Raw genomic sequence first — 15,426 nt, forward strand, 5'->3', positions numbered from 1 at the left:
TTTATTTAATATACCCTAGAAAAAAGACACTGTAGCCCAGGAGACTGTATCTAACATCCATATATATGCAAAAAAAGAGAACACCATCTTTCTGATCACGTGAAACACAAAAGAGCAACCAGAACAAAATGATCTAAAAATAACAGGCATTCGACATTTAAATGAGGAAAGACAGGCTCACTGAAGAGACTCTTACCCATAAATGTCCAAAACACCAATAAAAGTGTGCTGCTTGCCTGAAAACTGCAAGGCTTGGTTAATTCTCTCCACAATGAAGTCAAACAGCTGAGCGTAGATCTTTTTGGCCAGCGCGTCCCTGGCGTTGATGGCCTGGGACCTGGTCATGGGTTTCACCACCGTCTCGGAGTTTGTGATGATCTTGCGATTACACAGCCACTGAGCGACTCTGCCACTCTCCAGGCCCAGGAGCTCACAGAACACCTCCAGGTGACTGTCGTCCTCCTTCAAAAGCAAGACACAAGCCCCGTCAGGGCCATCGGGCCATCTAAACCAGCACTGGCCCACTCAGCCAGGCCCCTCAGCCTCCGCACGACCAGGCCTCAGGACACAGAGCCAGGTCTGGGAGTGAAGCAGGAGGGCCTGCAGTGGCACGCAGCCTGCACCTGGTCCCTGGCAGGGCACCGCTGTGGTGATGCCAGGCAGTCCTGGGCTTGGTCCCATCTGGATTTTCGTTTGGGCCAAAGAATGTCAGTAGTGATTTAGGCCACAGAAGCAATCCTCTCCCCTCTCCTGTGCATGTGGACACAGCCTTGAAGCCTCTCTTCCCTTTGCATCACATCCAGGCCATCTGTCAGAGCCTACACTCACGACCTCTCCCTCCTTGTGTTGTTGGGATTTGCCCGGGGGGTCTGGCCCAGGAGGTACCTAGGTGTCATTGTCAGAGAGAACATGGTGGGCTCCCTGGACTAAAGTAGCTTCCCAGCCAACTTGAGGGCTGTGGTGGGAACTCTTCCTGGACGTACAAAGTGAATCTTATTTCTCTCCCAAGCCTGGGCAGGAGAGCTGCCCCACTGGCCAGCAGGCAAGGAGAGTTCTGCTCCTGTTTGTCTTCAGGAAGCATGGACTAGGGGTCCTTGTCACTAGGCAAGGAGATGTGATCCCATGTGACTGCACACCATCATTCCTATCGGGAAGGGGAACTTCTGAGGCAGGCTGATCTGTAGACACCATCTCAGCCAATCGGGGAAAAACCACATGATTGCATTTAAAAAGCATCAGATGACGGTGGCGATAACAACCTATAAAGTCCTGCCGCCAACCCACATCCCTTCTGACCAAGATCACAATAATATGAAGCCTGTCTTAAATGTGCCTGATTCCCTCCCTGGGGGAGGGAACTGGCAGAGCCATTGGTTTCCTTCCTTCTAAGCAGGAACCAAACCTTCTGAGTTAAAAACATTCAGCTACAGGTGCAGCTACCGGGGGAAATGCAAAGGGGCAGCAAGTTTTAAAAAGTAAGCTGGCTTCATCCGATTGAATTTGCCCAATATTTCAAGTTCTTGATGCAAATGACTGAAAATTACAGGACTGATAATTTTCTACAAAGATTTGACATCTTTTTTGTGGAATCTGTCTCCTAAGATGGATAGACAAAGGATTTTTAGTCTATCAATTTTAACTCCTCCTCCAAAATACTACCTTCACAACAAACTTCACAGGACAGAGTTCAAAGCAAGGGCATTTGTTGGGTGGAAGTCATGGGAGTTTCAGAAGAAAAAGTGCAGCAGCCCATTTCTGGGGTAAATGAGCCAGTATCCAGAGGGAGAACCACACCTACACACATTCCAGGCCTACCATCACCTTTCTCCAAACTTCCCAGTCCTTTGTGAACTGACTGACTCTGTCAGGGCTGGATATTGGTGGGGATGGGGGCGGGGCGCTTAATGTAGGAATCTGAGGAGAGGGAGGAGAATTACCTCCTGGTCATATGGCAACAGGCCAAAAACACACCCTTCATTTCTGCTCAGCGCTCTCTCCCCTTAAACCACAGGCCCCAGAGCTGAGAAATTACCAGGTGTACAAAATTAACAATTGTTCCCATCCGTTGTTTTGGAGACATGAAAGTAGACATTGTTATGGACTGAATGTTTGTTTCAGTCATATGAAAAACTCATATGTTGAAGCCCTAACCCCCAATGTGATGGTATTTGGAAGTGGGGCCTTTAGGAGGTAATTAGGTTTAGATGAGGTCATGTGGATGGGGCCCCCATGATAGGATTAGTGTCCTTATAAGAAAAGAGACTAGATATTGCTGTCTCCCTCTGCCATGTGAGGACACAGCAAGAAGGCAGCTGTCTGCAAGCTAGGAAGAGGGCCCTCACCAAGAGTTCAACCATGCTGGCGCCTTGATCTTGGACTTTCAGCCTCCAGGACTGTGAGAAAATAAATTTCTGTTGTTAAGCCACCTAGCCTGTGGTATTTTGTTATGGCAACCGGAGATGACTAAGACACACATGTTAATACAAAGCTTTAACGATAAGAAGATTTTGCATTTCAGAGAAATTTTTAACTGTGTGACTGTCCTCTTTACATGGATATTGTTGAGAATAAGTAAACACATACCCCACCAAGAATCACCATTCATAACATTTGTTGCTAAAGAGACACACACATAAACTTATCTTGTGTCCATTAAATAAAGAAATCCATCACAAAACTTACATGGGAATATATTTCCATAGAGAGCACCACTGGTGTTTGAATCAGGCATGTGTCAGGAGGTAGGAGGTGTCCTTTCTACTTAAAACTATCCAGTGCCCTTAAGGCCCTGCATGATCTGCACCTTTCCCTCCCGCCTACCCCTCATTTTCTGGCCTCATCTACCACCCCTCTTTTCTCTCACTCTTTTCTGCATTTACCAACCTTTTGGCTATTTTTCCAATAACACTTCCTGCCTTAGGGCCTTTGCACCTGCTGTTCCCTCTACTTCAAATGTTCTTCCCGAAGTGTGTGTGTGAAGTGATACAATTCACTTCCTTATGGAATTAGAAAGGCTTTCTCTGAAGGCCAGATACAAAAGGCACAGCCCCACCCCACCCCTACTCTGCTTAATTTTCCTTTTTAATGGCTATGGCCAGCTGCCAGAGCCTGTAACTGTTTATTGTGTCTCCCCCTCCTCCACTTCCTTCCCCCAGATCATAAGCTTCATGAAGGCCTTCTGATCTTGTTTTGTTCACTGCTGTTTCTCCAGAGCCTATAACAGTGTCTGGCACAGAGTAGGCACTCAGTAAAAATCTGTTGAATAAAAGAAAAACAGAGAATGCATTTCCCCCTTCTCTACTGTTGCAAGGGGAAGAAGCTTTACTCTTTGAAGGTAACCCATGGAAACTCCTACCTTCCTTGTTCCTGTTAAACTGGTCTCCCCAGTAGGCCCAATGTGCCTGGTGCTAAAATGCAAAAGCAGGGTTAACAATGAGAGGTTTCTACTGATGATTGTCCCAACACAGGAAGGGTGAAACAAACACATATCTTACACTGACTGCCGATCTCTCGTTGCCCACTGCTATGATCTGCACATTGCCCAGATGTAGGATGGCTGCCAGGATCTTAAAAACATCCATCTGAAAATCTTCCTTGAAACCTGAAAACAAAATTTTTCCCAAATTAGGAATACTGCATTTCTTCTCTTGCTCAGTTACTAGTAAGATAAACACCTGAATTCTCTCATGACACTCTAGTACCATCAGTGCCAAGAGCTGGGACAGGGAACAATGAGTAGACCCCAGGGAAAATCCAGTTCGCTGTCTTTCTAGTTGGACGTGTGCAGACACACAATGTGAGCTGTACAACCCACCAGGTTTCCCTTTTGCTGTGGCTGCTAGGAAGTTCAACACAAAAATTAGTATCTGAGTAACCACTTCATGTCGGGTTCCTGGGAGAACCAGCTCTCATTCATTCTGTGTGCTGTGCTTTCTTGATTGTTAATTTTTTTTTCTTTTCTTTTTTGCTCCTAAGCTCTCTGGATGCTTTTTATGGTGGGTGCTGGAAGGATTTCATTTGCCCCTCCAGCTCTGCACCCTGCTCTCTGCACCAGGGGACCGGCCTGTTTGGACCAAGGCAATGGGCTCTGGTGGGGTTTGACCAGTGGGGACCCTGGCAGGAGATGAGAGAGCAGGAGGAGACAGGTGCTGGGTACATCTCCCCATCTCTTTCCCTGCAAAGTTGCCTCAGGCTGGCTGTGTTGCCGACTGACAGAATGTTACTGTTCCGAGTCATTGCTGACTTTCCCCAACCTGCCCTTCCGGCTCTGTGCCTGAACAAAAAGGGCTGCTGTTTCCAGGTCCCTACTGCTCCTCAGAGCCCCCTTAGCCCCATACAGTTTGTAGTTGCTCCCTTCATAAATAAACCCTCCTCCTTTTATCCTATTTGAATGTGCCCCATGTTTCCTCGATGGGACCCTGACCAATGTATGTGGAATATCACTTGTGAATGAAAAATGTTGCCTGTCATATCAGCAAACAATGGATGCTGTGGCCATCAGACCATCAGCCATTATCACTGCCCCCAACAGTGTACCCTGAGGGGATTCAGGATGGAGAAAAGCAGGATACAGGTCCTAAGTAGCTAAGGTGCGTATCAAAGGAATGATATCAATGAACCCAGACTCTTGTATCTTCCCATAAATAGAAAAGTGCTAAATTCCTTAATTTGAGATGTCTGGTTTTCTTCAATTAACAGTAATCTTTTGATGTTCTGACTTAAAACTCCTACATATCCTGGCTCCTCCCTTACCTCTTGGGAGCGGTCCCTCAGAGCTAGCTGAGAGGCTGTGTGCCAGGCTTAAGTCCTCAGTTTTGTCCTCCAAATAAAACATAATTCTCAACTTTTAGGTTGTGCATTTTTTTCAGTTAACAGGAGACCCTCGACTCCTCCAGCAAAAGAGCAGCAGGCCCTAAATGCCCAGTAAGAGCCACTGCAGCCACCTGCTACTTCTGACTTGAGGATATGTGGAATATCTCAATAGCAGCTAGGTCACGTTCTTAAATAATTTCCAAACGTGGAGAGACTTCTCTCTACTAAGATTACACAAAATCAAAGTCATAAAAGATTTCAAACCTATGGGACCTAATTAAACTTAAAAGCTTTGGCGCAGCAAAGGAAACCATAAACAAGATGAAAAGACAACCCTCAGAATGGGAGAAAATATTTGCAAACGAAGCAACTGACAAAGGATTAATCTCCAAAATATACAAGCAGCTTATGCAGCTCAATATCAAAAAGAAAAAACAACCCAATCAAAATATGGGCGGAAGACCTAAATAGACATTTCTCCAACGAAGACATAGAGATGGCCAACAAACACATGAAAAGATGTTCAACATCACTAATTATTAGAGAAATGCAAATCAAAACTACAATGAGGTATCACCTCACACCAGTCAGAGTGGCCATCACCAAAAAATCTACAAACAATAAATGCTGGAGAGGGTGTGGAGAAAAGGGATCCCTCTTGCACTGTTGGTGGGAATGTAAATTGATACAGCCACTATGGAGAACAGCATGGAGGTTCCTTAAAAACCTAAAACTAGAACTACCATATGACCCAGCAATCCCACTACTGGGCATATACTCAGAGAGAACCATTAACTCAAAAAGACACATGCACCCCAATGTTCATTGCAGCACTATTTACAATAGGCAGGTCATGGAAGCAACCTAAATGTCCATCAACGGAGGAATGGATAAAGAAGATGTGGTACATATATACAATGTAATATTACTCAGCCATACAAAGGAATGAAATTGGGTCATTTGTAGAGATGTGGATGGACCTAGAGACTGTCATACAGAGTGAAGTAAGTCAGAAAGAGAAAAACAAATATCGTATATTAACACATACATGTGGAATCTGAAAAAATTGGTATAGACAACCTTATTTACAAAACTGAAATAGAGACACAGACATAGAGAACAAACGTATGGATACCAAGGAGGAAAGGGCGGGGTGGGGGGGGGAGATGAATTGGGAGATTGGGATTGACACATATACACTATTGATACTATGTATAAAACAGATAACTAATGAGAACCTACTGTATAGCTCAGGGAACTCTACTCAGCGCTCTGTGGTGACCTAAATGGGAAGAAAATCCAAAAAAGAGGGGATATATGTATACGTATAGCTGATTCACTTTGCTGTACAGTAGAAACTAACACAATATTGTAAAACAACTATACTCCAATAAAAATTTTTTTTTAAAAATTTCAAACCAAAATTACATGGAAACCTCCAGTTCAATCTAAGTCCAGGCATTTGCAGCTGTTCCATTTCGTGCTAATGCCTACATTTGAAGGACAGATGATTCTAACAGAAATAAACCCCTGAGCATCACCATGATAAATGACAGGTAAGTGATGAAGAAAAGCAATTAAATACACAAAGTCTGGGAATCTGCTCTGGCACTCCCACTCTCTGTATTGATCCATTACTTACCCCATGCTTTCCAAAACTGACAAAAGTGAAATAACAACTCCAAAGCAATGATGTCAAAGAAAGAACTTAAGACCTCACTTAAGTAATCATTTTTAGTAAGATAAAATCACTGCAAAAGCACCACTGGCCTGAGGTAGATTTCAACGAGAAACAGTGGTCAAGTTTCTTGAGCCTGAGGTCCAGGATAGGTCTGACTGTTTCCAGAGTATTCTTTCTGTCAGAGATCTTAATAGCTAGGCAAAGATCAAAGGATGAATTAAATGAGAGTCAGCAGAAGAATAAAGGAAATGAGCTCTTGATCAAAATGCACCCCCATTCTGCTTCTTCAGTGGGTAACTTGTGGCTAGCTAAAGTATCTGTGATATTGTGATTTAAACTAAGAAGTATATACTTGGGCTTCATCCAGTTTAACACACAGAACTTCTAAAACCCCGGGAACTTCCTAACTTCTGAGAGAGATTAAGATGTCTTTTGTTAATGAGGCAATTTTCGAATGCCCCTAGGTCATGTGAGGATGGGGGCTGGTTGCCAGGGGAAAGAACCCTGTGACTGAGAGTTGGAACTTTCAGTCTCACCCCTCAAACTCCGGGGAGCAGAGAGGGGCTAGAAGTTGAACCAACTGCCAATGGCCAATGATTTAATCAACCATGCCTATGTAATGAAGTCTCCATAAAAACTCAAAAGAATGAGGTTTGCAGGCCCCCAGGTGAATGCATGGGGATTGTGGAGAGTGACACACTCAGACAGCATGGAAGCTCCGAGCTCCTTCCCACACACTGGCCCCTGTGTATCTGTTCCAAATGACTGTTCCTGAGTTATATCCTTTTATAATAAATTGATGATCTAGTAAGTAAAATGTTTCTCTGAGTTCTGTGAGCTGCTCTAGCAAATTAACTGAACCCAAGGAGGTGGTTGTGGGAACCTCTGATTTACAGCCATTCGGTTACAATCACAGGTGACAACCTGATCTGAAGCGGGGTGGGCTGGGGGCAGTCCTGTGGAACTGAGCCCTCAACCTGTGGGATCTGAGGCTTTCTCCAGGTAGATAGTGTCAGAATTGAGGCGAATTGTAGGACACCCAGCTGGTGTCCAGAGAATCGCTTGGTGTGGGGAACCCCCCACCCTCACCCTCCTCCCCCAACACACATTGGAATTGGGTCTCAGAACCATTTTAGTATCTCAGAAGCAGAGCCAGAAGGGAAAGCAAATGAAGCTCTGCAGCAGGCATTATCCTTAGTACTTTCTACATATCACCTCGTCTAATGCTTACAACAGCTATATAAAGTACTAGTACTGTTCCCATTTTACAGAGGGGTAAACTAAGGCATAGAAGGGTTAGGGAACTTGCCAAAGTCACAATCACACCGGGTGTATCATGGCTAAGCAGTGTACCGCCAGTGACCACTGCAGTGAGTGAAAAGACCTGTGGAGTCATGAAGCTGCCTTAGCTCACCCCAGGGTGTATAAAAGTGATGGTTTCCTGATGACCCTGCACCAGGCAAAGAAGTCTGAGCAGATCCCAGAAGTCTGCTTACTGGGCGTGTTGTGAAGTGGATTTGAGTACTGAACTAGAAGACCTCACTGCTAACCTTGTCTGTTTCTCCAAACTGTCTCCATAGCAAACCACAGCAATGGACAAATCAACCAACAAGTACGTTGTTTAGCAATTACATTTAAAAAAGGTATCTGCCCAAATGTGTTATAAGCCTATGTATGATTCATGTTGGGCAGTCTGCCCTAGAGGGGGTCTCTGTCTAAGATGATAACACTGAGACACAAACAAGAGGACACAGCCAACGGGACAAGCAGTATACACGAGATATTCACATTGTTGGAGACATGCTATTGGATAGAACTTTCCTTGGGGATGAAATGTTCTTTATCTGTGCTGAACAATATGGCAGCTATTAGCTACATATGGTTATGAGCATTTGAAACATGTCTAGTGCAACTGAGAAATGAATTTTAAAATTTATTTCATTTTAATTAATGAAAACAGTCACTTGTGGCTAGTAGTTAACTGTGTTGGACAACGCAGGTTTAGAGACCATGAAATCAACACACAGCATGAGATTATTGGCTGTGGGGGTCACAGGATGATGGCAATCTCAAAGTTATAGTGAGTTCCATGCATGAATCTACTCCACAGCAGCAAACAGACCTCTGAAGCCTGCTCAAACTTCTTTGCCTGGCCAGGGGTCCTCAGGGGACATCCATGTTTAAACGCACTGGGGTTGAAGCTTAGCTTCATGACTCCACCCACGAATCTTTTCACAAATTGCAAGAAAACTATAAGGAACCCATCAACTATGCTCACTCTATCACCTAGGAAAAGGGTCAGCAAACGTTTTCCTATTAGGCTTTGCAGGCTATAGAGTCTATGGCACAAGTACTCAACTCTGCCACCATAGCATGAAAACGGCCATAGATCATACTTAAATGAGTGTGGCTGTGTTCCAATAAAACTTTATTTACAAAAACAGGCTGCAATCTGCCAACCTCTGGCCTAGGACATTTTTTAGTGATTCATACGTTGAGGTCATGCTTTCATTCAATGTGTACTGATCTCTCATTCTGATAGAGCATGCCACAGTTCATAAACCAAGAGATGTTATCTCTTAATCCTCACCACATCCCTAACAGCTACTGTGGTGGCTACTCTCCAAAGATGACCCCCAATGCATTACCCTCCCATTGTTCACGCCCTGTGTAGTTTTCTCCCCGAGGGTCCTAAGTCTGAGCTGGCCTAGGGTCCTAAGTCTGAGCTGGCCCTATGCCTTGCTTTTGATTATTAGCACACAGCAGCAGTGAGGCTGCACTGCTTCCAAGGCTGGTTCATAAAAAAACCTGCAGAGTCCACCTGAGCCTGTCGGAACTAGCTCTGGGGAGAAGCTAGCCGCATGTGACCGGCGTGCTGTGAGGAGGGCCACATGGAGGAAGAGAAATGCCCACCCAGCACTCAGTAGTTCTAGCCATCCCAGCCCCTGTGACAGAAGACGCCCTCAGCTGATCCAGCCCCTGCCACCATCATACGAGAATCCCCAAGTGAGAAGTGCCCAGGTGAGCCCAGTCAGCCTGGAATCACAAGAGATAATAAAAAATGGTCATTTTAAGAAAGATAAAGTTCTTGTTCTTAGAGGACTCATAGCCATGTCCAATGCATGCATGTGGAGGAACATTAAGAGCTGCATTTTTTCTCTACAAAGATTTTCTTTTGTTCAGTTTAAGTGAACTTTGCAAAATTAAATTTTGTAGCAAAAAAAAGATCTGATCTTTTTAAAATTAGGAGTTTTGCTAGAACGATTGATTAGGGTAGAAATTGAACGCTAGTTCATAAATTCCTGATGGAAAGGAAGAAGCCCAAAGTTAGACACTTTTTATTTGAAATGTCTATCTCGAGGTTTTCACACAGTTCACAGATTAGAATGAGAAGCTTCTACATGATTATTTCTTCTCTTTTAGGTACATCATTGTTCTCAAATATTCTCATTCAGATTTAGTAGGTCTGGGGTGATATCTAGATATAAGAATTTAAAAAAAAAATCTTCTCAGGTGATCTGATATTCTAGTATTGAGAACCACTGGCAATAAGTCACTGTTTCTCAAAGAGTTATACTCTTAGTTAAGATCATTTATTTATTTTTTAATAAAATTAATTATTTTTATTGCTTCTTCAAGGATATTATTTTTTCCTTTTTTTTTTTTTTTTTAATTGGGGTATGGTTGTTTTACAATGTTGTGTTAGTTTCTACTGTACAGCGAAGTGGAGTTCCCTATGCTATACAGCCGGTTCTCATTAGTTACCTATTTTATACATATTAGTGTATATGTGTCAATCCCAATCTCCCAATTCATCCCACCGCCCCAAGAATATTAAGTAAAACTTTTTTTTTACTGTGAGCCCATGGAGGTGAAGAATACTTTTTGACTACTGCTATCATTTGGTGCCCTTTCCATAAGGTTTCTTTTTTTTTTTAAGGATTTTATTTATTTATTTTTTATATTTTGGCTGTCTCGGGTCTTTTTTTTTTTTTTTTGGCTGCATCGGGTCTTCATTGCTGCACACGGGCTTTCTCTAGTTGCGGCGAGCGGGGGCTACTTTTCATTGCAGTGCACGGGCTTCTCATTGCGTTGGCTTCTCTTGTTGCAGAGCACAGGCTCTAGGTGCATGGGCTTTAGTAGTTGTGGCACGCAGGCTCAGTAGTTGTGGCTCGCGGGCTCTAGAGCGCACGGGCTTAGTTGGTCCGCGGCATGTGGGATCTTCCCGGACCAGGGCTTGAACCCGTGTCCCCTGCATTGGCAGGCGGATTCTTAACCACTGCACCACCAGGGTAGCCCTGTCTCGGGTCTTAGTTGCAGCACACAGGATCTTCATTGAGGCATCGGGGATCTTTTGTTGTGGCGAGCGGGCTCTTCATAGCGGCATGCGGGCTTCTCTCTAGTTGTGGTGTGCAGGTTTTCTCTTCCCTAGTTGTGGCGCGCAGGCTCCAGGGTGTGTGGGCTCTGTAGTTGTGCACACAGGTTCCAGAGTGCGTGGGCTCTGTAGTTGTGGAGCGCAGCTTCAGAGCATGTGGGCTCTGTAGTTTGCAGCACTCAGGCTCTCTAGTTGAGGTGCACGAGCTCAGTAGTTATGGCACACGGGCTTAGTTGCCCGGTGGTATGTGGGATTTTAGTTCCCTGACTAGGGATCGACCCCGCGTCCCCTGCATTGCAAGGTGGATTCCTTACCACTCGACCACCAGGGAAGTCCCTGCCATAGGGCTTTTAAAATTATTTATTTATTTATTCATTCATTCATTCATTCATTTTTATTGGAGTATAGTTGCTTTACAATATTGTGTTAGTTTCTGCTATACAACGATGTGAATCAGCTATATGTATACATATATCCCCTTCCTCTCACCCACCCTTCAATCCCACCCATCTAGGTCATCATAGAGCACAGAGTTGATTTCTAGATCTTTTAAGGGAAAAGCACCTTTTTGACCGCTTGGCCTCCAAGTATGTTTTTTGATTGGCTCATCTTAAAATTGGAATTTATTAGGTGTCTTCAGAACACATGCAATGCTGGGCATCCCAGCCTTTTTGGAGAAAATGGCCACTCCTGGGATAGGATGCTTTCACTTACCCAGTAGTGTGAAGGTCTTCTGAGTCTCTATCATGTTGGCTCTGTCATTCACGCCCTCAATGATGGTACTGCCCCCCATTCTCGTATAATTAAATTCTTCTGCACTCCCTGAAATCAAAAGTAAGACTGTGACATCTGTGACACAGAAATCTGAACATACATGTACATCAGAAGCGAGAAGAAAAGTTCACACTTAATGTGCTATCTTAAGCACTTTACAAATGTTTCTCCACTTATTCCTTAGAATTCTACGTTGCTGACTCAGAAGCTGAGGCTCAGAAAGGTAAAGTGGCCTGCTCATGGTCCCACAGCTGACGGCAGGGCAAGAATTAAAACACAGGCCTGACTCCAAAGTGCGTGGTGTTTGTTCCCATACCTAACAATTTTATACACCATTACTGAGGTTTATTGAACGTACGATTAACTGTAGAAAACTTGATAAGTTTTGATAAACATATACCGTGATAAAAACATCACTATGGTCAAGATAATAACCATATATGCATCTAATATTTGAATAGTAGGAGAGACTTCAGAAAGCTCTTCCATGTTCGCTCCTCACGTTCTATTTGGCAGACAAGGCACGGATATTATCATTATACGAAATCTGCAGAAACTTAGATTCTACAAGTGCAAGTAACTTCTCCAGGATTAGGGAGTGTGTACTCAACTGCGACACACTAGACAATTCTGTCTACCAACACGGCACAAACTACCAAGACAGGAGAGCCGAGATACCACCGGAGCTGGGCCATTTGCACTAAACGACAAATAGCTCATTAATTATGATTATAATTAATAATGATTTTGAGTCATCAAGGAAATCCAAATTATGATAGAGGTACTCTGTCTCAGAAGACACGGAAATATGTCATAGCTGTTAGAAAAATGACCATCCAAGAAGTTCAGATAAAAAGAAAAGTTTGGGGACTTAGATCGGTAAGTCCCAGTGGTCAGAAGGCCTTCTTCAGGTAGTTCTAGCTGGATGGACCACAATCACTCTGGAGCTTTGCAAAGAACCCTGGAGTTGAAGGGGTCCCCTATTCCTGGACTCACTTTGCCCCTAACTAATCTACCTCCTCAGTTAAATGCATCAATTCCACCCCTGGAACCCAAGGATCTTATGTTTCTGGACAGAATACTTTTTTTTAAAAAGTGACGCTATTATAAGAGGACGGAATTAACCTAGAATTTAAATTCCTACATAAAAAAGAGACTCTTCCACACACCACGCATTACGTACCCAATTTAAGATGTTTAAATTCCGACTGCTGTGCAGATGCACAAAGCTGATAGAAAATGTGGTAATTTCGCTCATTTTCCGACTGTAAGATAAAGAAAAGTCCTGGAATTATACAAGCCCTTTACAAATGAAGATGTGAGGTTTTCAACAAGAGGGTCTTAGATGGCTAATCTAGACTGACAGTTCTTCTCTCATGGACACGGACATCTACGTGTGTTTTTGCTGTGACCCAACTTCTTGCCTCCACTGGCTCACAGAGGGAGAACTGGTGGCCCAAGATCACCTTCCAAATAACCACAGCAGAGAAAATGTTATTAAACGAAACATTCTACGAAAGGGGAAATAATGTAGTTAGTACTAGTTGAAATTTTAAAGAAACTCCCTGCAATACAAGGTTTACTGTTACTCTCCTTCTGGGCCAAAACGATGAGCATTTTCTCCATTTTATGGAGAGAAGCCTTCTTCTTAAACCCCGCCTCTCTAGATCTGATCCCATTCCCTTCCTGATACAAAAGCCAGTCTAACAGCTTTGTCTATTTCAAGTAGACATCTTTGTGTTCTAGAAAGATAAACTTGATTTTTAAATGCTAAGGATTTAAGTGCCTAAAATTGAAAATCATAAACTTTTCCCTCAACCATACAATTCCACTAATACTGCACCTATTCATCAATTTTCATTTTTAAGAAATAGAAAACAAATAACCCAAACTGCAAATGAAATATAGGAAAACCGTATTCTTCAAGTCACAGAACAATGTAGGTTGTCTAATGAATATATAAATGTGAACCATACTACAAAAGTTGGGGAAAAGGAAATTTAATATTTTTATCCTTACTTGAAAGACAACTCTGGATTTCTCCAGCAGGTAAGTTCTCATGTTGGCTCCTATAATTTGATTTCTCTCATCAAAACTGATTTCTGTGTATTTCCCAAACCGACTGCTGTTGTCATTGCGGGTGGTCTTGGCATTTCCAACAGCCTACAAAACATAGTAACAACATTAAAAAAACCTTTGCATCAATATTATTGGAGCAGTTACAGTAAAATCCAGTCCTGTATGCTGGGGAAAAGTCTGATTATAGAGGGAGGCCGGGAGGCAGGGGCTCGCAGAGAATAAGACACATCCTTAGGTCTCCTCAATCTCACCTCAAGGCTCTCCTCAATCTTACTGGTAGACACTGAGCAGGATCAGAAAACACATGGGTTCTGATGTTTCATGGCCCTAGGCTCCTTTTTTACTATCTGTGTGATGTTAGAAAAGTTATTTCATCTTTCCAAGTCTCAATTTCTCTAGCTGTAATATGGGGAAGCATGCATCTTACAGAGTTGGGAGAATTAAATGAGATAATATACAGTGTCTCAACTCATCTATGCCTAAAATATTAGAGATGCTCAATTCAAAGTCTACATCCTTCATCCAACCTTTACTTCTGTCCTTATCCCTTACCACTTCCCTACTTGAACTTTCTACTCAACCAAACAACTGCCTTCTTCCATCCCTCCCACACTGAGCATGATTTTTTCTTTTTACTTCTGCTACTGAATTCTGTCTCTCCTCTTGCCCACCCTGCTCTCCCTTTCTGGGCACCTTCCAGCTGGAAGTACCCTTCCTATGCACACATGTCGCATTCCTGTCCAGGCCATCATGCTTTTGGACAACATGTATTTACTGGCAGGCGAAGGTAAACCAAGTAGACATGGTCCTGCCTTCATGGAGCTTACAATAGCAGGTGAGACCAGCCCTAAACAAATAACCACACGATATCATCCACTGGGCATTTAACAGGGTAGTGCTTCTTGACAACCTTTTTACTGCCATCTTGGATCATGATTTATCTTTCTATTCGAATTTAAAATATGCTATGTTAGAGGAGTCTTAAAATTTGGGGATTGGACCTTATTCTTTTTCATTACTTCCTGTATTATTTTGGCACAGTGGCTTATACAAAATAGGTGGTCTGATAAATATTCATTGAGGATTTTGATTCAAGAAAACAGGGAGAAAGGGTCTAGGAATCTAACGTTCTTAATTACTTGCTATGCTTCCAAATAAATCCAAATCAATCCTCTTCCCAATTTGCAAGGCAGCCAGAGTTGGCCTTTGGGCCCTCCCGTGAGCTGTCAGATGCCCCTTCTTCCTTGAGGGTTGTCTCCTTACCCCTGGGTGCCATCGTGGTTGGCCTTGCCCACATATCTGAGCCAGTCAGTGGTGTGATGATGAATCACTCTCGGGGAGGGGAGGAGGAACAGCCTGGATATGTGACATTTGCCGATTTGTAAGGTGTAAATACTTCCACCATGACTGATTTCAAACTACCAAAGGTTTAACAATAACTTGCAAAAGAATTCCTGAATGTTTAACAATCAGCTCATGAAAGTTGGTGCTGGTTGGCTGGAGAACACCACTGCTCTTGGTGAACCAGTTGTCTCTGTGGTTGAGGAAATTTCCCCTGGGATATAAACGTAAACAGGGGACTCCTGAAATCCTGATGGTAGAATTTCTAGCCCAGCAGGTAGAGGAGACAGGCCTTGGAAGCAGCAATCTATGCCCCAATCTCCTTCAAATCCCACCGGAGAACAAAATTCCTTGCTCCTTCCCT

At 43.4% G+C, this 15,426-nt stretch overlaps 1 protein-coding gene across 3 annotated transcripts in view; it reads right to left on the minus strand.

The window, feature by feature from the left end:
* Nucleotides 1-15,426, minus strand: part of MYO5C (myosin VC) — a 111,759-nt gene that overhangs the window by 73,352 nt on the left and 22,981 nt on the right. The window contains exons 6-10 of one of the 3 annotated variants that reach the window (XM_082444819.1): nt 13,662-13,805; nt 12,826-12,907; nt 11,583-11,690; nt 3,501-3,601; nt 197-462 (exon numbers count right to left, since the gene is read on the minus strand). In XM_082444819.1, coding sequence (XP_082300945.1) covers nt 197-462; nt 3,501-3,601; nt 11,583-11,690; nt 12,826-12,907; nt 13,662-13,805 — 701 coding nt within the window. Of the gene's footprint in view, nt 1-196; nt 463-3,355; nt 3,602-11,582; nt 11,691-12,825; nt 12,908-13,661; nt 13,806-15,426 lie in introns of those variants that run through there. The other 2 variants (XM_082444818.1, XM_082444820.1) reach the window with 2 other exon arrangements.

This window comes from Balaenoptera physalus (genome assembly GCF_965194825.1).
Source record: "Balaenoptera physalus genome assembly, chromosome: 2".
NCBI classification, from domain to species: Eukaryota; Metazoa; Chordata; class Mammalia; order Artiodactyla; family Balaenopteridae; genus Balaenoptera; species Balaenoptera physalus.